General features: G+C 39.0%; 1 protein-coding gene across 1 annotated transcript in view; it reads left to right on the plus strand.

The window, feature by feature from the left end:
* The first annotated feature begins 2,341 nt into the window (after positions 1-2,341).
* Positions 2,342-24,953, plus strand: part of PPARGC1A (PPARG coactivator 1 alpha) — a 57,747-nt gene continuing 35,135 nt past the window's right edge. Inside the window, exons 1-2 of the mRNA XM_075568541.1 lie at positions 2,342-2,541; positions 5,956-6,135. Coding sequence (XP_075424656.1) covers positions 2,494-2,541; positions 5,956-6,135 — 228 coding nt within the window. The 5' untranslated portion in view covers positions 2,342-2,493. The remainder of the gene's footprint in view (positions 2,542-5,955; positions 6,136-24,953) is intronic.

The raw sequence follows: 24,953 nt of genomic DNA on the forward strand, positions 1-24,953 counted from the left end.
ATGGTATACAAGGCAACAATGTATGGGCTGTATTTAATATTATGAGTTAATAATTTACTGATAAGAATTTCTGTAATCTTTTGTATGCAAGACACCATATACAAATATGCTGCAAACGCACTAAAATATAAGTGCACGGAATAGCAAAGTGAGTGCATTTGTTCTAAACAAAATTTGACAAAGCAAGATTGGCCTTTGGCTTACAAGAAACTCACATCCATTATTGTATGCATGGTATGAAGATAACACAGACATAATTTAATGCTCTGAGTTTATAGTTTACAGTACGAAATGTATTCCGCCATGCCTTTGGACTCTGCATGACTAAAACAATACCTTTGCTATGCCATCAAATGTTGCTACTGCAAATTTAGAAGGATTAAATTACGCATGCCAAGTAAAAGAAAGATAAGCGCTGCTCTTGTTTAACTCCTCTATTGCTGGATTGATCTGATTGCATCACAGCAGTGAAACAGTGCCGGCTACTGCCAGCCACAACAGGGATTCCCAGTATCATTCTGGCCTCTGTAAATAGATATTACCAATTGTACCAAATTGTACAGTTGTTTTGCGACCTGAACCTGCCCACCTGAGACTCGGCTCAGGCTGAGACCTTTACACTCAATCCACTTGTGACCTAACAAGGCTACATCAGCATACACACATACTGTATATGGCTTCGTCGTAGGTTTGTACTGTAGCTACTGAACCAGCAAATCGTACTACAGTAAATTTCCTATGAATCCCACTTAAAGACATAAAAAATAAGATTTATTTGGTTCAGTTTTGATGCCTGCTCATACTGATAGTGTCATTTATCACGGAGAGCTGGCAATGCTTAAGTGACGCAATTTGCATGAGGTTTGCTTTGAGGATGGGTTATTTATAAAGCAGGGTTGTGTTACAGTATATTAGAGAGTGGCACGTGAACATCATAGGAAAACAAAAAAAAAGTCTCTTAAAAGCCAGCCTGACATTACATTGTGTCATTTTAACATCTACACAGCACCCTTTGGGCATTGATGAATGATCTTCTTAGTACATTCATCATATATATATCCTCTACACTCAATTTCATAACAGCTGCATCTGCAACTGCAGAACCCCCTATTACCTCTTGAATGCTTGAGAGAAATATCCACATATGGGGGGGTTGAATGTGGGGGGGAGGGGTGGACGGGGGAGGGGTGCTGCTGCACTCCCTGGGTTAATACATTTTTACATGATGTTTATGTATGTATGTTACTGATTTGGGGTGTACAGCACCCCCCACCCAAACAATTGTTCCTGCACTCCTGTATGTTTATTATGCCACTGTTTTAACTGGCTATGTGGCAACAACCAAAATGTGCACTTGTGGTCTATTTATCTGCAGTTTGTGTTAATTTAAAAATACACCCGAGGCTGTGGTGGGGAAATCCTACTTATATGGAAATTGAGACAACAAATTCAGCAGATGAGGGAGGGACCAAGGAGATTGTCTTCAATGCCACTCCTTCCTACAGCAGAGACACTAGATTAATGAAATCACTAATGCAGTATCAGAAAGAGATTGTTTTGAACATGATTTATTTATATGCAACAAAGCACCAGATGTAGATTTATGTCTCATGTTAGCATCAATGTGAGAAGCATTTTTTTTTTTATACTAATGATTTATTTTTTTCCTGCTGGGGAATAAATCAAAACAGTTTAAAACAGCAGTGTGTGTGTGTGTGTGTGTGTGTGTGTGTGTGTGTGTGTGTGGGTGTGGGTGTGGGTGTGGGTGTGTGTATGTGTATATAATATTCTGTAAGAATACAAAAGCATTGAAGCATGTGTCTTTAGAACATTTATTCGAGCTAAAAAATAAAAAAAAAAGCAGTAGAAATGGTTGAGCATAAAAAAAATGAAATGCTATTTACACCTGTCACATGTTGCAGTTATAACCTGTTTTCTCTGCAATAGCCAGAGCTGTGGCAGTTGTTTTGGGGAAAAAAAAAATATATATATATAAAGAAAGTAAATTAAAAAAAGATTTCAAGGGATTTCAGTTATTATAAGGCACAACTCTCTTTGAAGAGGGGGAGGAGGAGAGGGGGGGAGCGAGGGTGGTCTTCAAATCTGATTTTAATCACTGCGTGGTGCGCGACACTCAGCCGCCTGGGTGAGGGTTAATCCCCCCGTCAGGGGCAGAGGGGCCAGCAAAGCAATGCGACAACGCACCGCGGGTCCCCTTCCCTGCTGAAGGGGTTAATGCAGGAAGATTCGTTTGGCAGAAGCCGGGTCTGCCTTTCTGTGACGTCACTGCTTGCAGCAGCACAGGGAGAGGGCTGGGAGAGTGGCAGACCAGCCTACTCTTTAATAGCTTTGTCATGTGATTGGGAACAGTAGTAAGACAGGTGCCTTCAGCTCAGCCTCAGTAAGGGGCTGGCCGCCTGCAGGAGTGCAAGCTCGGGGTGTGTGACTGGGGATTGTAGTTCCAAAGCTTTACTGCCGTCATTCAGGGGCTGGATGGCGTGGGACATGTGCAACCAGGACTCTGTATGGAGTGACATAGAGGTGAGCAGGCGAATGCACTGGATGGCACATCTTCTTTCCTTACATTGCTGTCTGCTATGCTTTTATTTTATTTGTTTTATATATATATATATATATATATATATATATATATATATATATATATATATATTTATATATATATTTATATACATATATATATATATAATTTATTTATTTTTAAAGATCACCTGCAAAATGTATGAAGGGGCGAGCTTGAGAAACAAGTGTTAGCGTTATCTGAAGTCCCTTTCGGATGGCTATTTTAAAGGTTTGACTTGTGTGATGCTTTGAGTCAACGATTAGCTGCTGTCATCGGTGTCTGTTGCAGTTGGAAACTATTTGCATGTGCCCTGGCTCTCTCTCCAGTCACATGCAATATGTATGCTCTTAAGATATTGATATGAATCAGTGTCTGAAGTCTTTCCAGTGGCATTCGGTGGCCTGGTTGGATACATGCCACATCTATTTATATAACAATTAACTTAAAATAATCTCAGTTATTACCGGTTACATACTTGAATTCTGCATGCCTGCATGGTTTATATATGCATATACTGTATGACCCGTTATATTGCTAAAAAAATATAATGAAAAAACACCTAAATATAACAGTGCATATACACTCTGTATATGTTGATATATGTAAAATGCAAGAGTCATGCAAATGTATTAAAAATTGTATCATACAAACCTGTGGTTCCCATAATAGAGCAATGTATCATTTTATGCCAGTAGGTGATCAGCTGCTTATTATTTTATGTAATTCATTGCAATTATAATGAACCAAAAGGAGAGAGTGTATAAGAGCTGTGCAAAATGCTGGGGTACTGTATGTATAAAAATAGGTGGCAATACATCAAATCTACAGCTTGTGCCGGTTCCAATTCATAAGGAAGAAAAGCAAGCAGTTCTGCACGAGTCCCTGGAGTATGATGTAGAACGCCGGTCCGGATAGTAGCATTCTGCATGTTTGCACTCTCCAAATTGGAACGTTATTAGGGAGCTTCAACAACCTATAAGTCCTATCAAACTTTCTTGCAATAATTAACAATGTAGGACCAACTAGCATACAATGACTGCCCATGTAAGTTAATGTAACCATGGGATATACGATTTCAAACACGAATTGCCTAGTAGATTGTGGGAGATCATTGTGCAGTATATTCAGCATAATGCAAATATATTTTTGAGCAGAAAACCAGGGATGCCTGGTTGCGATGTATAAATGTGTGTATGTTCTTTTATAATTGTCCTTATAAAAACTTGGAATACAAGATTTACTATTATTATTCTTTTTCCTTTCTTGGGGGGTGGGGGGGGGTATTTTTTGTTGTTGCTATTTTGGGAAAAAGAGCAACTGGAGGTAATTCAGATTTAATGTAGCTAATATTGTCAGGCAAGTGGGTGACTTTCTGGCTCCAAAGTCCTAATTGTTTTTGAGTAGCTAGAGTATCCTGTGGGTTGTTGTCTGGCTCATAGTGTGGGTCTCAGCTGCTGTATCTTCATTTTTCCATCATGCATTATTCCTGATGCTGCTAAGAGCTGATTGAGAAGCAGCTTGCATGGAAATATTGAAGATTTATTTTTGTAAACCAATGATTGCAAGTAACATATCAACAGCTATTGATCTTATAATCACTCGAGTTCCGTCAGGAATTTTATGCCACCAGCATTCTAACCAATAATAAAAAAAATTGTATAAAAAGGATTAACTCATGGTAGAATCTGACTCATGCATTGCTGATTTTGTGATCAAATCCTTGCTGCATGCTGCTTGTTTTCTAGAAAGCGATTTTCCTAAGCTTAGTGTATTGAATGAAAAGGTTGTTTTTGATTTTTATTTTTTTTAACATAACACTTGCTGAGAAATGCAATCTATTTTCTCAGAGGTCAGGACAGACTGATGTTCATATTAATAAAGGCCCATGTAGCTCAAAGACCCAGATGTTTCACATTTTAATGAAGGTGATGTGCAGTAAGATTGCAAAGATTGATAGAGGCAATTCACAGTACACATTCCAAGTTTGCTATTGCTTGCTATCTTGTTGCTGCCTATTGCTTAATGACATTATTTAAAAAATAATTACATTATTATTATTTTTCATGAACCTTTTTAGTGCTAAGGGTGCAGCAGTATATTTAGAGAATGTAAATGGTTACTCATAATAATCTGCCAATAATAGCCAGTCCTTTTCTTTTGGGCACTTGGCCATCAGAGACAGAAAACCCCTCTACAAAGGTTAATGGGGAATTAAACTTAATTGTAATGCTTCATTCTTATCACTGGAGCAGTTAAGCTAATTTATTGTCTCCCTCCTTAACTGAGAAAAAAAAAGTCTGTTCAAGTGAAATAATGCACAATAATTAGCTTGTGTGTTAACTGTTCAGGCTTCTTAAATCTTATTAGTTATGTTTGGGATATAGTTTTAATATAGACGTCTTGGTCATACAGAGGAAATGAAAGGTGCTGTGGAAAATTTAAAGCACCTGTTACAGATGTATGGGCAAGTGGTGGAAATATTAGCATGCCAGGAGAAGACAGTTGGGGAATTGCTAAAGCTGGCAACCCCCTAAAGGCCAGATATAAATTAACAACAGGGACACTCGTTACGAACATACCCCACATGTCCTAGATTAGAAGCGCAATGCTAGCATTCAAAAACATTGATTTTATTATTGTGTCAACATTGGCAAAGGTGTGGGTTCTTTCATTGCAGTTGTAATCAACATTTATCTATGGACGATTTAGGCCATCAAATACTAAGGAAGCATACAAAATAAAAAATTCTTTATATTTACTTATACTTTAAGGTAATATTTCCCCCTGACATGCAACTGTATACAGAGTAATTACACCGATTTAAGACGTAAAGTGTGTTTAAGATAAAGAAAGGAGCATTAGTGTATATAAGTCTCTAGCATCCATTTTAATTACCTTTATCCACAAAAGACGACTGTAATTGATTTATAGACTGTACTTCCTCCCATGCTTACTAGATCTTGTAATCTGATTACTGTGTAGAACAAAATGATATCATGGTACAGTATATACCGCTGCTTGCTTTCTAGAAACATATTTCTGTGAAACGTGACATTTCTGTTGTACAGTTGTTCATGCTAAATGACGTATAGTGAAAAAATGTAAATGACTGCAATAGTGTTTGCACTGACCCTTGCTCGCAAGTTTATGGAATGCGGCATGGAGCCATATCCTGGAAAGACACTTTGATGGGCATGGGCATTGGTGAAGGATTGCCTAATCTGGAAGACTTCCAATCTTTTTAATCACAGAGTAACCTTGGTGGCCGAGGCACAAAAAATAGTTGATCAAAGCTTAATGCTGATCACATGTTGCCACTGTTAATAAATTCCTAAGGTTTATACGTGTGCTTTTCTGGATTTTTTTTCCTGCAGTGTGCTGCTCTGGTTGGTGAGGACCAGCCTCTTTGCCCAGATCTCCCGGAACTTGATCTCTCCGAACTAGATGTGAATGACTTGGACACAGACAGCTTTCTGGGTGGACTGAAGTGGTACAGTGACCAATCGGAAAACATTTCCAATCAGTACAGCAGTGAATCATCAAACATATTTGAGGTATGTTAATTGCATGCGCAAACAAGCTTCATGTTGTTAAAAAAAAACACGTTTCTCTATCTGGATAAAAGAATTACAACTTGGACACAAACCAACTTTTGTTACAATTGAAGCTGAGGATCAATGAACGGTCCTACTTTAATTTATTAACGGGCCATGTTCAGGCCCAGACTACTGGAAAATCATTTTAAATTCAGATGTTGCTAGAACAGACTAAAAGTTTCCACCATAACGTTCACTGTAAGTCCTTGTACTTGGGGGTTGCTATTTACGATATCAAAACCGAACCAGAAATGGGTGTTAGTCTGAAAATTGTTACCCTCAAAAGCTTCTGTTATGACCTAGACAAATTCTCGTTTGGGATATTTACCAATTATTCCGGTGCTGATGGAATGTACTTTGGTGTTCATGTGCATGTAGGTTATGAAGATAACACGCCCACTGGCTTCCAAAGTTCTCTCTGCATACTGTATACCTAACAAAAGTAGATGTAGGACTTTAAAAATGTGCTCACTATAATATTTGGCTAGGGAGAAAGAGTATCAAAAAGTAATTTACAGACAGAAAGTGGATCAAGTAAACATTCATGGGTATCATACTGAGCTTTTCTATCATCTCACTGGTGACAGTATTGTAATTATAGACCTACCGGTACAAGCAACATAGAGCTGGTAAAGGTAAACAGCAGAGTATATCCGCCCACCTCTAACATTTTTGAGAAATTTACATACTATAAAATATGGTTTGTATACATGTATACTGTACAGTGCATTGTCCATCTGAAAAATATGTAGTGTTATGTAGAAATGTTACATTTACGTCAGTCACTTTTGGCAATTCAGATGCTGTTGCCAATACTGTACCTGTTTTAGTGCCCATCACCTTGGTAGATTTGTGCAGCCACAGCCCTAAATGTTAGTGTCCTACTATGGTAGTGCACCGAAGTCTCCTACCATAGCATTGCTAGCAATATCACTGACTACTAGAGCTTGGTAATGATTAGTCATGGTATAACTCGGGTTATAGGACGCTGCCAGAAAGTACATTTATTGATTTATGCCTCAGATTCACAACTTCAGAGGAAGAGGATCCTTCTCAGAGACAGTGACAAATAGGGTCTACTTTCATGTCTAAAGTGGAATGCCTTAGAAGGCAGCTGCCTCAATTGTTGCCCTTGAACTTCACCAATGCTCCTTTTGTCAGTGTAACTTTACACTGGCATGAAAAACCAAGAACACAACTCAGAGAGAGGCCTAGCCACATGCCCTACTTATATTACAGTAGTTAGTTGATGGAAAAAGCTTAATTGAACTTGATGGAGTTGTCTTTTTTTAACTATTGTGTTACTGGAAGATTTACTGTGGAATTAAAAATTAACCCCAAACTCATGAAGTTCTGTATGTTCATGGCAACAATTACAATTGTGGAGATGTTGCATTATTCTAACAAAATAACCCATTCCTACAGGTGAGGAATTGAATAGAGAATAAAACAACAATTGTCTCTATTGAAATGGTGACAGGGTAAACATGCATAGACGTGTTGCAAACCAACATCGTACGATTACATTTTATAATGAAACCATTCAGCAGTTATCATTACATTATGAATTGTTATTTTAGCTATTTGGTTTAAAAGGGATTGATTATTGAATTGTTGCATTCATTATTGCAGTTTTTATTGATTGATAGGCACTGAATAATATTATTACTTCTATTGCAATCAGGACAGCGTCTATTCTCCCATCTTCCCTTTTTCTACATGTACCTTTCACCTCCAGGGTTTCACTGTGCATCCCATGTTTTTCATCAAATGCTCACCCCTCTCCTCTTAACTTTTCATTCTGACTATATTGGATGACATGCACAGAGCACAGCATACTGTACCATAGCTGGAGCTGCTTCTCCCTGCATTATCCTTGCAGCACCTGCTGTAGCCAGAGGGAGGCCAGTTGATACCAGAGAATATGGAATTAAATATATATTTGTGGGTGGCTGGCTGCATTACAGGAAAAAGTAATAAAGTCACAGGATTCAGACATTGTTGCTGCTTCACATATGACAACAGGTATATTGTCTGTGCAATAAATAGTGGGTCTGCTTCTTTGAAAGGGCACACAGTTGAGTTATATACAAAGACTATCTTTGTTACATTGTAAATGTGGGAAGCATAGAGAGAACTGGCACCTTCCAGATTTTGGATCCTCTCTTCCCATTAATTGTGACCCAGGCTTGTCTGTTTGGTCTTACAGGTTTCATCTTTTCAGTCTCAATAGAGCTTGTCACAATCAAATTTATTGTGAAACTTGTTTGTCAGAGAATTTGCAAACCGGGGCATTTTCTGTTCTATTTTGCACTCTGGAGCTTTTTTTAAAATGTCGACTAGCCAGAAATCTTTCTATCTAATGAGCAAAGTCTGTAAAGCAGGGATTGAGATTGAGCATTCTTCCACTCTGTAATAGTTCCTACAATTCTTTCTGTTATGAGTCAAACATTACTGCGTTTGAGTGATGATATATTTACTGCAACACTCAGCTACAGTTAGTACTGTCTTACTCACAAGAAGGCAAACTCTCTTAGTGGTCACTGTTATGTATTTTATTGCTACCGCAGTATTCCTGAAGCTGGAGATGAAGCCCTTGGACATGGTTATATCATAGTACATTTAAACATAGATTTTCATTGTTGTGAATTTGGAGACATGTTTGATCTCATTCATTTATTTATTTCTATACTACTGTTGTCACATTGTAAATTGCAGATGAGTCATTTTCGCAGGGACAACATTTGAAGCAGTCTCACCTAGACAGAGAATCATCTTGCTCCAATTACTATACTATTGCTATCGAATAAAAAAACGGAGACAGAAAAGGTAGAATCTCCATGTCAAAAACCTCCAGTCAAAGAAAAGGTTTTTATAACATTACTTTTTGTGTTAAGACCTGCTTTTCTGTTTTTTGTAGTGCACCTTTAACACTTTCACTACTGCAGTCTGTCCCCTACAGCAGGGGGGTACAACTCCAGTCCTCAAGCCCCCCTCAACAGGTTCTCAGGATATCCCAGCTTCAGCACAGGTGGCTCAATCAGTCCCTGCTTTGGCAGGTGGTTCAATGAGTTCCTGCTTCAACACAGGTGGCTCAATCAGTTCCTGCTTCAGCACAGGTGACTCAATCAGAGGCTCTGTCTTTGACTGAACCTCTTATTGAGCCACGTGCTGAAGCTGGGATTTCCTTAAAACCTGATCTGTTGGGGGACTTGATGACTGGAGTTGAGCGCCCCTGTACTGAATGGGTCCTTTGACTGCCTGTAGCATTGTTATTTTGCCAACCAGCAGGTGTCACCCTGAAAACAGTCTCCCTACAGGGTGCTGAGTCAACATTACTCATAAGTATTCTCACTTAGGAATCCAATCTAAATCCATTGCTTTGCATCCATAGTTCAGACAGTGAGAATCTGAACATTTCACAGTAGCTGGGTTTCAGGCATTGTACATTTACATAACTGAAAAGTAATGTCTGGTTTGGTGAAATGCATAACGTATATTAAGAAGAAACGTAAATTGTTTTACCGATGATTGAAATGGCCCAACGCGATTTCAGCTGCTCCGTCTCCAGAAGTATAAGCAAGGAAGAGAATGAATCGGATTGAGAAGCAAAGTCTGTTATTCTTGGCAAAAGAATACAAAAAAAATTACAAAGATGAATGGCTTCTTGCAAACGTCAAATAGTTGTGTGCCATGGCATTGATAGTTTTTTTTGTAACTTTATCAGGGCAATTTGTACAGAAGTAGATTATAAAATATTCTGTGAACCTGCCAGTTTTGTTATTATTGCAAGTTATTCATTGTAGGTTTGCAGCCAGATTGATTAATGAATTACCAGATCTTGCGTAAAATGACTTGGCCTGACTTTTAAACAACTACCAATGTTTTATTTGCCAGTCTTGTGACTAGTGTTAATGGGTTTTCAGTGAACTGAACCTCCATAGAATTTTCTGAACTGGATTTTTTTTTTTTCCTTTTTAATTTTCTCGCAAAGCCATTGCCTCAGGCTGGGAGTTCAAGGAGACATAATCTAGGGGAAAAAGACGTAGTAGTTGAATTTTTGATGGCTGATGCCCTTCAGTGCCAAATCAGCATGATTTATCATTGCCATCTACTCAGCACAACAGAGTACAGGGATGATCGTCTGTTTGTACTGCGAACACAATGCATAAGTAGAACTCTGAACTTTGAAGGAAGGCCTCAGAGCTATTTGCAAAGTGTTAGTGCTTAGTGAATACTAAAATACACTAAAGAGATAGTCTGCGGCTACCAGTAACACTTCATTTTTATTCTTGACACGGGCACCTAAATCAGAGACTAGTAACATTTCAGAGATTAAGGCAGTGGTTTGGGTTTATTCCAATGCTATAATAGGATCAGAACTTGAAGGCCCTTTTTATTATGACCAATCGTTTGTACGGCAGTGTATTTCTTAGGGAATTACGTGCCGTCAGAGATTAAAGATTAAAATGTTGTTATGCAATGTTATTAGCATGTGAGTTTCTTTACAAATCAATGTGTCAAAACATAGACATATCATTTGCATAGGTTATAAATCACCTAAAAACACTGATTACGAGTTATGTTAACCAAGCAACAATATACAGTGTGTGTTTGCATTATACTGTACCTTCTGTGTTCTCACTAGAATGTAGCTGATTGACCCATTTAAAATGACACCCTACAGACGAGCCAACGAGTATTCTAAAACTTGCCTTAAACTTGCCAGGTACATGCTGGGTACATTTCAGTGACATTTCCGTAGAGGCTAATGGCCCATCGGATTAACACAGCAGTGGTCCCTGGCAGTCCTACTCAGTTTGAATGGGACTGCCATGGACCCCCACTGTTAATCCGATGGGCCATTAGTCTCTGCAGAAATGTCACTGAAATGTTGCAGCATGTACCTGGGTCTTTTTGGTAATTGCCACTGATTTGTTTTAGAATAACCGTCGGCACTACTGTAGTTCCTATATATGCTAAACTTTGGGTACAACTTTTGTTTTTATTCTGTATGTTTTCTTCTCAAAGTCTGATTACATTTTGTTTAGTTATTGTTGAGATCCATCATATTGGTGCATTTGCAATAGTTCTTGCAGCATACACAACATTTACGGATGTATTGATCCATGAGGCAAAATGAAGCCGTGAAATCAATATAAACATATATATTGTTTTTTCTTTAGTAACTGTCCTTTTGTTTTCTTGTAGTGTGATTTGATTCTTATGTATTGTTTTGAGGAGCTATGCCACGGAATTCAAAAGGTTATATGTGCAATTAGGTTAAAGCTATTAAAGTGATAGTGTTAGTTTATCTTTAACTGGTATCAGCCCAGGCAGGAATAAGAAAATACATATTTTTAAGATATTGAATTTTTTTTATTAAGAACTGAGAAAATCACAAACTCTACAAAACATACATTTCTCATGTACGCTTATATTAGGAAAGTTATAATCCACTGAAAAACTGAACATGAAAATACAGTGCTAAACAATGATTATTGAATGCCATTGTGCCAGACTTAATATATATCCTTTTCAGTTAATGGTAAATTAAGAAAGGTTATTAGTCTGTTAACTTAACTGGGTGTGTTTAATGTGTGCGATAGTATTATGGTACACTAAAGCTTATCAAAGAGTTTAAACGAGCTACGATTACACGAACAACATGACAGCATATTTGAATTCTCACTAAATGTAAACTAGATAGGTCTTGGTGATTGTGTTGAGTAGACAGTTTAGCCTTAAATGTAAAGTATAAGAATGTGTATATTACTCTAATCAGTGGTTTATTGAAATTCAAATAATGTTAAATATGTTTCAAACATGTTCAATTTACTCTGTGGATTGTGCAACACAGAAGTGTCTCTCGTAATGACATTTTGCCAAAAGTAGTTTCAAATCAAAGCCTGTTCCTGTATTACAAAAAGCAGGGAGATGTAAGGTTCAGAAATCAACATGAGATTGCCTGAACAATTTACACAGCAAATTGCCATTCCTTCAGGTTCATAATACTAAACAGATAAAACCCACCAAGGTCCCAAAGAATTGTGTTTATGAGATGATATTATTTTATAGGGCAGGTTTGGGAGACACACAGCATTGTAATTTGTACAACAGTAAATAACAAACAACTGATGCAGACTCAAGCTATCGTACTTTACAAGAATAATAAAAAAAGACTTAAGCAATGCAATAAAAAGTGGTTACAACATTCAGAAAGTGCTCTTAACTTTAATGAGTTTAAGTTCAATGTGCTTAGCTGGTTTAAGTTTATTGTTTTGAGTTCTTGAATAGTGTGCATTTTTGACATTCTTATCGCACAGTTCTGCACAAATAATACACAACAATGCATCTATACTTCAAAACGGAGTTTACTAGAGGAACTGACAGGACTTTATCAATGAGTAAACATTTGTGGATTTTGTGGGAAATGAGTTGGCATTTCGGTGATGAAAAATCAGATTACTAGATTAGTTGTATGAACATTCAGTATATTTTATTTGCAAATGGCTTGTTTTACGTAGGGTTTCATTATTATTTTTTTGTAACAAAAACATCAAACACCAGGTTTCATATCCTGTCAGCGCAAGTGTTAAAAGATAACAGAGAAATGCTACCCTGCGAAAAAAGGGCTCAAAGGCGGCCTTACATTTTTGACCTCTTTCTGCATCCCAGTTCAGCAATCTTTAAATGGCTCCTTATATTGCTAATTGCCTTATACCAATAACTTTTGACATTGACTGCACTGTCTCTGTTTGTCCTTGATCAAGTGAGTGCTGAAAGATTACACACACACACACACACAAAAAAAAATGTTCATGTTAGTATGAGAAAGAAAAAGACAATTACTTTGACAGCTCATATTGTTTGATGGCTTGTGTGGCCCGGTGCCATTTGCAAGCACATGATCAAGAAAGTCCAAATGATCTTTCCGTTCAATCCTGTTAAACATTCCATTGCACTTGCCAACACTTCACCTGCAAGGAACAAGGTTTAAAGTACTCTTTGTATCTTTACCCAACTTAGTACAAGTTTGCGTCAGTAAATCTGCTCTGTATCACAATCCTTTTTTTCTTCCCGTTTTGCCTTAAAAGCAGCTATTGAGGCTATCAAAGAAACTTTATTTCTTAGTATTAAAACCAAGGTCCCTGAAGTACACTATGTTCTTTGCACAGTAACACATCTAAATACAAACTAGTCAGCTGCCACACAGACATTTAGAGGTAACTTGTATGAGTATTTAAAAATGTAATAGCCTTCTTTCACATAGGTCATCGTAAATCCGTTTTGGTCACAGTCACAGTCTCAGTGCACATCTGTTTTAGTGAGACGCTTATTTCTTAAGGTGGCATTTGGACTTCAGAAGCATACAAACAACCTAGCTATAAATTACCACTACTAAAGCTTTTTTGCCTAAGTATATACAGCTTCATAGTCATAATAGTAAGCCTTCATGATACTCACAGTGAATACATAACACAGATCAGTTCAACAAGCGTGAAATTGTGTGTTGTCAACTTGCCACAAGAATTGAGCTACATTCTGGCTTATAGTAATAGTGAAGTAGAGCCTTTTATTTCCAAATTGTAACATGGGTAAATAATGGCCGGACAAGAAACGCTTTCATTTGTCATTAGAACATATTTTCATTTGTCATCAAAACATACTGGTTCTGTAGTTTTTAATTAAACTTACAGATGTGTATCTCCTGTTCTTCTATACTGTATGTTGCTGTTTTCCTAGCAGGTTTTCTTTCTAAATATAAGGAACACTGGGGCTATGTATAAAGAATATATCTATATATAAAAAAATATATTATATATATATATATATTTTTTTTTAAACAAATTGAATGACTGCATTGTGTAAAAAAACAAAACATCTAATCTAAACTCATCAGTAGCATATGTCGGTATGTCATTATTAATGCTCTTACATTTGGTGTGTGTCATGTTCATCGATATGACGGCAGTAAGAACTGTTTACGCCTACAGTAAGTGCATTTGTCTTTTATAGCAAGTAAACGTTGGCGGATAATTTTGATACATTTGTTGTGCAGAAAAGTGGCGCATATTAGAAGTTTAATATTCCATATAATTTGCATATGTGTGCGACACACGGCATCCAAACTCCGCCTCTCACTCTACCCCCAGCGTCATTGTTTTGGTGTGAAAGAAATATGGGTTTATACATTGGCTCACACTGAGTCGTGCTAAATTAGTCTTCTTATGTGCGTTTGTTTTAGGCCAAAACCCACTTATAGTGACACTTTCTACATTATACAATTAGGACCACATACATTTTTTTTTTTTAAATGTTTAATGCAGGTTTGAAGCAGGTTGTCTCCAGAGCTGAACCCCATTAATTTCAGCTCCAGGGACCCCCTGCTTACAGGGATACTTTACTCAGAATGGGGTGCCGGTATCTCCAGCAGTTTTCTGCTTTTCTGGTCACACGGGCGAATAGGAAGCCGCACCGTATGACTTCATGGCTTCCTATTGGCCTACAGGGGTCCAGGAGCTTTGAAAATTGGCCATGCCATATTGTGAACCCTGGAGCGGCTACCAGCACCCACTACGGAGGTAAGTACCTCCGGAAACAGGAGTCCCCTGACCTGAAATGAATAGGGTTCCGCTCCTCAGACCCCCCTGCTTCAATCCTGTATTAAAAAAAGGGGGGGGGGAAACGGCATACATTGTCTCTTAAAGTGTGACACCGTGTGGGCTCTTATGACATACAGGGTATGCTGTACGTCAGCGGTGCGCAAAGTGGGGGGCGCGACCCCCAGGGGGGGCGGGAGATTGTGCTGGGGGGGCGCGGGCAGTTGCAGAGGCCCCGCGCTCTTCCCCCAGGCATTTAAATTAAATGCCGGGGGATCGCGTGAGGCCCCTGCAACTGTTTACTTACCGGGATTCAGCCGTCTGTGTTGCGTCACCATGGTAACGCGGCGTCAATAGACGCCGCGGCACCATGTGACCTGACGTCACACGCCCACGCAGCGTCATCTGACGCGGCTGAAGGAAGGCAGGGGGGCGCGAGAGCCGGGGAAGAGAGACAGGGGGGCGCAGCACAAAAAGTTTGCGCTCCCCTGCTGTACGTAATGGCCCTTTGCTCGTTTTTTGGAGTTCCGAAAGCTGAAGTTATGCAGGGGTAATTCTATATAATTAAGGATAGAAGAAATATGTTGTCAGGATTTGTATTTTATGGCAATTTACTTTTTCGTAATGTGGACCATGATTAAACCTTCGTTGAAAGATAGAGATTTTTCCGATACCTTTGATGCTATTTCAGTAACTCCAAAAGGGATTTTATAAGGCAGTTCATACGGAAGGGGGAAAACAATCAGACGAATAGTAATTTTTGGGGGCCCATGCTTGCATAGCATGCCTATCAGTACAAGGAAAAGTAAATGTCATTAAATGACAGATATCATGCATTTAGCTCTTGTTCACACGGAAGCCTCTGCAGTGCTTTGCAGAGCAATACGTAGCTGACCCCTTCAACAGCAAAGAGGTTAGAACGAGTACAGAGACACATGAATGATTTCTAATAGCAGTTGCTAAACACAAGGCTATTTTAAAGCAGTACTTTGAAATCGATAAGGGCATTGCATGTGGTTTGTCTAAGGAATTTCTCTAGGACCAAAACTAAAGTATGCAAACATGATTACATCTTCGTGTTTCAAATAAAAGGAAAACATGGTTTAAGAGAAAAGGGTAATTCCATTTAGATCAATAGCAGTACTGCATGATTGACCAGTGAATGCAGTTGTTACGTCTTAAAGAAGCCATTTTCACCAGCCCTTACTTTGTATAAATAACCAGCATTACAGTGTGTTTTTCCTATGGCTTTTCATGCTGTCTTCACCTTGGACACTCCTAATAGGGATATTATTATTATGATTATTATTATAATTTATTTGTAAAGCGCCAACATATTCCGCAGCGCCGCTACAATGGGGGCACAGAGATTTGATAATGAGATAAACAGAGTTACTCTTCTGGAACCAGGATCACATGTGGGATGTGAGTGAGTCGAGTGGTTTAACTCATCCCCTTTTGAGAGCACACAGAGTCCTTTTATTTTCTTCAACTTTAATGGGGGAGTCAAAACAAATATAAAGGGTACTTGCAAATGGTAATGTGTGGTGAGAGTGCTTCTATATGTGAAGGTGCTCTGTTATGGGGGGGCGGTAAAAAAGGATGGCCTTGCAGGGGTGTAATGGAGAAAGCATGTACTCACCAAGCCAGCTAGGTAGATTTGAAAGCGCATGTTCCTGTGGCTGGCAGGAAGGGTCTAAGGACCAAAGTAACTGCTATAAAGGCAGGGGAGTAAGCTGGACTAAACCACCTTTCTAGCTAAGGAGATTGGAAGGTTGCCAGGGCAACCAACTAAGGCTGTGTAAGGGACATATGTAGCAATAATGTTGCCTTTACACATGCAGCTTGCTGCTGGAACAGGAGAATTACAGGCAGCTGAACAAGGGAGACAGGAATAGTCAAATTGCAAAGGGAGACAGAAAATGTGCAATCCTGTTCCAAGACAGTTACATCCAAATAAGGACAAACATGCGCTAAGTCACTTCAAATTTGGATTTGGGGGTTGCAATATTTGAGGAGATTTGGGGAGAATTTGAATTGTATAACATCACATGCGGGTGGGGGATATACAATAATGGGCCTTATTCTATATCCACCTAAGCGGCAGTTGGGGGGGAGGGGGGAGGGGCTGAAGATCACCACTGACTTCAGTGGAGATTTTCAGACGAGAAAGGCCCAAACTGCCACTGGATTGGATAAAGAATTACCCCCAAAGTCTCCAGGCGTCAAAACTGGGGGGAAATATAGCACCAGATTTATCAAAACCAAAAAATACTTATTGAAATAATTTTTTTCTCTAACATATGTATATGTTGTGTAACGGGTATCCCCCCACCCCCAATCGCAGATAGAGTGCATGTGAGGGGGAACCTATATGTTACCAGGTGTTCTGCGTATACCTGCAGGTTCACAGGAGGCCTGAGCCTCCGCTGATGGGAACCTGGGGTGCTTCTCTGGAACGTTTCTTGTCAGCGCCTCCACCTATGTGAGATTCTAGGAGTGTAGAGTGGCCCTCATATAGGAACATCCATAAAGTAACCAGCCCACACCAAAGGTTATGGCTAAAAGGGTTTACTATATGGCAAATAACACAACACAACATACTTCAACAATATGACACTGACAGTGTCCCTCTATAACACTAATAGGCACAACTACCGTCTTCTCAGTGCCTTAACCCCCACACCTTATTCCTCCCCCAACACCGTGTACCCAGAGTCCCACGAGTCCACTAAGAGACCCAGAACCTATAGGCGGGATCAGTGCCTGATGTACCGGTTTGGTTGGTGCACTTAATTCGATACCTGCCCGGGCATACGTTCACGCCCGGGTGTAAAGATCTTCACAAAGGGTTGGACGCAGGAACAGGAATCCCCCTCCGCGTTGGGTGGCTCCTGCATGGAGTGATCCACCTTTATAATGTCTCTTATCTCTGCTAACGCAGAGGATGTTATAGCTTCACAGCAATTCACCTTCACAGCAATGGCCAGGATAGTTACGTTTCCTGGCTGGACCCTACTTGTCTAGGTTCTACAGGACCCTGTCCCTATCTAAGGGGAGTCCCTGCAGTAACCACAAGCTGAGGTGAGTAGGGCCTTAGCTGGGGCCTAAGGGGAGACTTCTGGCCTAGTGCAGGAGGCTACTTTCCTCCCTGCACAAACACACCCTCCCCTCTCTGTGTCCCAGCTCCTAACTGACAATCCCTGTCTGCACACAACATTGTATCTTCTTTGCAGCATGAGAATCTGTCAGCCTTAGTGGCTGTCTGACTGCATGTGACAGGGGTGAAAGGGCAGTCCCCAGAGGCTGCTGGGAATCGTAGTCCACTCAGGACCTCGTCTCTATTAGCGCCGCGTGCGCGATCTCTACTGCGCATGTCTGAAGCTGTAATGGCCCCCGCTACTCTTAACTGAGCATGCGCAACTTCCAAAAGCTCCTGCACACATGTAATGGCCACCGCTACCCTTGCCAACCTCTGTGCATTGCACTGCACAGGCGCGAACTCCCGCGCTAACCTCAACATGGCCGCCGCGACTGCTCTGCTTACGAGCAAGCCTCCGCACATGCGCGAACACATTAAACATGGCGGCGTCTTGCCGCAGCTGCCACCGAGAGCCCCCGGGAACGCGCTCGCCCCCGCAGCAGCACGCACGCAAGGGGGAAAGAAACCGGCAGCCAGGGGGACCGGAGGGACTCTGGCTACAGTTGCAAAATGTTCTATGTTCTGTCCTTGATTTTAACTATATGTATATGTTGCCCTAGTTTTACAGTGAGGAGATTTTGATGGACAACAGACTCATCATTGAAATAAAATCCCTTATTATTATTGTATATAACAACCACACAGGCTGCACTATTATACAACACATGTATACATGTTACAATCACTGATGACATTAGAACTAAAACATTAGAGCTAAAGTTTGAAATTATATATATATATTTATATAGATTTATTTATATATATATATATATTTTTTTTTTGCCTTTATATATATATATATATATATATATATAGCAACTGTAAATATTACTGTATGTTCATTTGCATGTCTTAGACAGGTCTGCAACCCTGTCTTTATATATATATATAAAAGCAAAAAACTGTGAGCGCACACTCCTAAGATATATATATTTATATATATTTATATATATATATATATAAAATATATATGATATAGTAACAATTTAATAAAGAATCAGTAAATGATAAAACAGAACTGAAGGTGGAAATGACACTCCTAAATGAAAAAAATGCACATAAACAATAAATACAAAAGGAATAATAAGGAATAGCGGAGGATGCTGCAGCAAGTGAGGGGTTAATCCTGCGGTAAGATCAGTCTGTAATGAGTCCCGTATATTAGTATGCCATGTAAATTCTCCTTTGGTAAAATAGGTGAAGAACTTTAAACTCCAAATAGAAGCAATGTAAAATGAGTTCCAGTAAGTAGATGGATGGCACACTCTCACGATAATAAGCCCCGAAGTAATGCTGATCAGTTGAAAACGCTTGTTGGGCGCCTGTCAGCGGGACGCCTCGTATCTGTGAGCAGTGAAAGCCAGGATATATGCAAATGCAAAAGGGAGTACCTTACCGGTCGGCGTCAAGGCCCGCATATGTCAGGGAGAGCACCACCGCGATGTTCTGCGGGTGTATTTCCCAACACGACCGGGGTAAATGAGCCACCGTACTTTGAGCACTGAAAAAGGAAATTAACGGGAAAACGGGAACCTCAGATCTCAATCAAATGGTGCAATGTTCCAAAAAAGAACAGGCAGGAAACAGCTGGTCACGTCTCAGGAGTCCTCCAGTAGCGCAGCTTCCAACGCAATGGCCATGTCTATGCATACTGCGCATACTGCGCAATATGAATGCCGCACAGCTGTCTCTTACACATACACATGTACAATGTAATTCTATACCTATATACCAATAGGTACCACATAGTATCTACACACATTAATAGTATTGCAACACCCTCTTACATTTAAACCTACCCACACCATTGGTATACACTCCCACTCCACACACACCTTTTGTAAAGCGCTGTATACACTGTGGGTGCTTTATTAATTTATACACACACACACTCTTACACATACTCTTACATCACTAACATTCAGGGACCATTTAACACCTTAAGTCATAAATCGCATACTGCACATGGGGGAGGGATAGGCTTCAGTCACAGATACATTCCAGGACGCACAGTTTTTTAAGTTAAAAAAAAGTGACAAAAACCCTCTACAGTAAAGCATGTAGCAAATGGAAATATTACTGTATGCTCATTTGCATGTCTTAGTCAGGTCTGCAACCCCGCCTTTCACCATTACCACCCAGCACACAGTGCTTCCACTGCAGCAATGGATTCTGGGAAATGACATGCAAATGAGCACACAGTGACACCTATTGCTTCAAAACCATATAGGGAACCATGTTAATGGTTTTGAAGCAAAAGATGGCACTGTGTGCTCATTTGCATGTCATTTCCCAGAATTCATTGCTGCAGTGGACGTGCTGTGTGCTGTGTGATAATGGTGAAAGGCGGGGTTGCAGACCTGTCTAAGACATGCAAATGAGCATATAGTAATATTTCCATTTGCTACATGCTTTACTGTGGAGGGTTTTTGTCACTTTTTTTTTAATTAAAAACTGTGTGTCCTGGAATGTATCTGTGACTGAAGTGGATATATATATATATATATATATATATATATATATATATATATATATATATATATATATATATATATATATAATATATATATATATATATATATATATATATATATATATATATATATATATATATATATATATATATATATATATATATATATATAGAGGTATCATTTGAGTGCGGTACAATGTGGTATCTTCCATTTTGTTAGCCACAGAACGGTATCATCTATTTATTTTTTGATTATATATATATATGCAAATATAACTGTATGCTCATCTGCATGTCTTAGGCAGGTCTGCAACCCCGCCTTTCCCCATTATCACCCAGCATACAGCACTTCCACTGCAGCAAGGGATTCTGGGAAATGACATGCAAATGAGCACACAGTGTCACTTTTTGCCTCAATAACCATTTTTAACATGGTTCCCTATAGGCTTAAGCTTGCTGCATGGTCACAGCTTTGAGCACAGCCAGGGTTAAGGTGCATACCCAGAAAACCACCCACATATATATATATATATATATATATATATATATATATATATATATATATATATATATATATGTACATGTACATGTACATGTACAAATTACTCTACATGTCTACAAATGTTCCAATAACAAGATTCATCTAAAAATAACTTGGATTGGCATATGCAAGGCATTTGTATCAGTTATGTGCTAATCTTGTCAAGTTAATTTATAGTTCAATATATGAGTTTACAAAGTTATAGCGTTTCTCAATTTGTTCCCCTGCTATTCTAGTAGCTGGAATGTAAAGCGGTGTTTTAAGATCTTTGGAAGTGAAGCACAGGGGATGTTCCTTCTGCTTCTCAATGGTTTATGTTACATACTGTAGCTGTGAAAAAGGCGGCTGTGTTTTTAGTATGGAGAAGCACAGATATTAATTCTAGATGCGTTAGTGATGTTGAATAAACTGATCAACTGAAAGAGCAAGAGAGGTATTTTTATTTACGTTATTAAAAAGGTTAAGAATAACTCTATTTCATGCCCCTACTGTGTGGTTACAGCATGTGTAATGCATGAACTTTTATTAAAAAAAAAAAAAAAAAATCCCTAGAAAATATAGCTTTTGTATGGAGGAAATGGGATGAATCACCTCCCCCTCCCTCCCCCCCAGCAATATTCAATCTGCCAAAAAGGTGGACATTTAAAAAAAGATAACGAGAAAATAGCTAGCTGAATGAATCAGAACTAAAAAAAGCTCCACAACTACCAAAAAGGGAAGCATGTGACAGTTATCTACTACGTAGAACAAGTTTTCTAGTATTTAAGATAATTCTCTAGTGCCTGCTATTTATAGGCCACGGGTAAGCTGCAGTAAGAGCCTTTTGCCAATGCATCTCTTTAACCTGGCCTCACAAACTAAGCCAATAAGCTGTCTGACTTCTGTATTACAAGAGGGAGATAACTTAAATAAAACCATTAATGGGTCATTAATGGAGAAAAAGTACAGCTGATATAGTTTTAAGCAGCTGTGAGATAAAGATTTTTTTATCATGTAATAAATGCATGAAAATGTTGAGGTGGAGCGCCGTTTTTTGTAGACATCTAAATATATATATATATATATATATAGAGCCAGAGAGGGAGGGAGCGGAGTAAAAGAGAGGAGAGGGGGGGGGGGGGAGTGCTGTGGGTGGCGTGGGGCAACTCTTCATTCCAACTGTGGCCCCCCATATAGGGTGCAGCGCAGCAGCCGGCCCCGGGGTACACTCTCATTATTTATTGGTGCAGTTATTTAATCTGCTAAGCATATAGTACCAGCTTTTTATTACATGTCTCCACATTATAGTTCAGTAATATGTTCTCCTTTTAGACCAATTCAAATTTAGTAACAGCCTATTTCAGCTTGTTAGTTTTGTCTTTAAGGGGCTATAGTACCATCTCACAGCAGGCAGGACACCACCGCTCCCTTTTTTAACTTATGTATGTCTATTTTGTAATTAACAAATTTTGTTACTTTTGTATGCTAGAGTGCTATCAGGGGATTCTTTTTTTCTGTGTTGGTTTTCATATATATATATATATAATTTATATTTAGATGTCTACAAAAAACGGCTCTCCAGCTCAACATTATCATGCATTTATTACATGATAAAAAAAATCTTTATATATATATATATATATATATATATATATATATATATATAACGTGTGTGTGTTTATATTTATATATTTATGTTTTCATTTTTTCATTATCTCCATTGTGTAAAAAAAACTTGGACCTATGAATTCAAATCATGAAAAATGCTTATAGATTCACAACGCAAAATATATTTTGCTTGCATCTGTGTTACACGTAACAATCTTGCCTTACATTCGAAACAGATGCTTAGTTAAAGGAATTGGCACTAATTGAGACATGAATTTTACTCCCATAAAATGGAACAAGGTGACGGACCTACTGTACAGTAGTCACAGATTTTGACACTATGTAAGTGAGGTAACGCCTTCCTAATTCCTATATCTACAACAGTAATCGCAAGCTGTCACATGTGGCAAAAGAGATGACAACTGACTGTGCTTCTCCATAAGACACCTTCCATCACGGCTTAGTAATTTCATATTCACTAAGTGCTGCTACTCCATAAGGCACCTCTGTGCTGGTAATCAAGTTACAGCCTATTCCTTTGAATGGGCCATAGAAGACTGTTGGAAGGTCTTATAGAATAGCACAGTTTAGCAAATGTGACTCTTAGGCCGGAATTCACTAAACCTTCATGTGGGGTATCACTAGAGAAGGGCAAAAGTGTCAAAATCAGTTTCCTTACATTTCATGAGCTTTCCATTCAAAATCCGTTCCGCGGCGTAAAATCCGTCGATGGATTATTCCAATTTCAATCCAAGCGGAATAATCCAAAATCGCCATTGGATACAATGCGGACAGATTTTAAAGACTCCAATCCGCGGATTCGCAGTCAAGTAGCGGATTGTTAAAAATCCACGCACACATGTTCAAATCCGCGGATTGGAATTGTAACAATCTGACCACTGACTATATATCCGCTATGTGGAGTGTCAGTGATAAAAAAAAAAAAATCCGGAAAAGACAAATCACCTTTTTGAGACTGATTCGCGGAAATCCACAGACCCAAAGAATCCGGCCGATCCGAGGCAGATTCAAATCCGCAAAAATGCGCCCATCTCTATGTATCAAACCCTAATCCCGGATCGGGGTGCGATTCCACGCATTGTGGGATTAGTGAATCGTGGCCTTAATGTTTTATGAAAGAAGTGACCCATGTGCTGGAAATTATGGGACTCTCTCTAAACAAGAATTTCAGATAGATACAGTATTTTCACTCAAGACATATTTCTATATGAAGGATGAGATTCTCATTTAGTTTTATACATTTAAAGTGGCTGTAAGGTTGTAAGCAATAAGATGGCCAGACCGAGAGATCAATGCTTATTATCTTAGGACATCATACCAGAGCCTCATGTCTGTTGCTAAGTACCCACACAGAAAGAAAGAAGTCAAACTTCCACAATGCCACAAATCAGGTTTTGTAAGTATAGTAAATTACATATCATTGAAAACTGTGTGTAATTATGTGTCTGTCTGCAATACATTCCACATGACTGAAGGTCACTTGATAGCACATAACTTTGTTTTCTATAAACGTTCCCCGCTAGGTTTAAGGTTCGATAATGTGTTAACTAAAATTCCATGGGGACTGTGTAGCAAAGATTACTTGATACCACACCATGGAAGAATCCCATTGAAAGCACCATGTTTTTTATGTTTTTCTTTGGCTCTTCTTTTACCTCAGTATGATACTTGATTTGTTCTATGTAAACTTTTTGACAACCCCACATCTCAGAATTGGGCGGTAGTTGGGTCATAAGCCCTTTCTTTGATATTGTAGAGCGACAATTATTTTTTCTTAATACACAATGTCACTTGGATATATCAAGAGTGAGTTACAGACGGCGTTGAGCTTGTTAACCCATGTTAAAGAGAAATAACGAGTGCGTTAAGGAATGAATGCATGTGTTACCAATGTTTTCAATGGCAAAACAATACCGTGTGCGGTCAATATCAGGATAGTATTAACACATCGCACTACATAAACGGATGCAATAATGTCTGCTACATGTGGGTGTAAAATCATTAACTAAATATCTTATAGATTGGAAGAACTCATCTCGGTTTGCATCCGCGTCGACCAGCGGCTCCAGGAGAGGAGAGTTGAACGTTTGCTCCCTCGGTCTGCTCCTACCAGATCCGCTAGTCGCAGTCTTGTTCCTTTCGTTTCCCCGCCTCTTGATGAACCCAAACCCATGCAACTGGGGAACAAATAGGATAGACAGCACTCAATATAATCGTATAATGTCATACATCAATAAAAAAAATACAATTTGTATACTAGAGATTACCCTAATAAAAATGAATACATAGTATATTAGAAGGAGTTGCACTCCCTGGAGTTCAGTGAGAAAATCAGTTAATGGGCTTATA

This window comes from Ascaphus truei, chromosome 1 (assembly GCF_040206685.1).
Source record: "Ascaphus truei isolate aAscTru1 chromosome 1, aAscTru1.hap1, whole genome shotgun sequence".
In the NCBI taxonomy this organism is placed as follows: domain Eukaryota; kingdom Metazoa; phylum Chordata; class Amphibia; order Anura; family Ascaphidae; genus Ascaphus; species Ascaphus truei.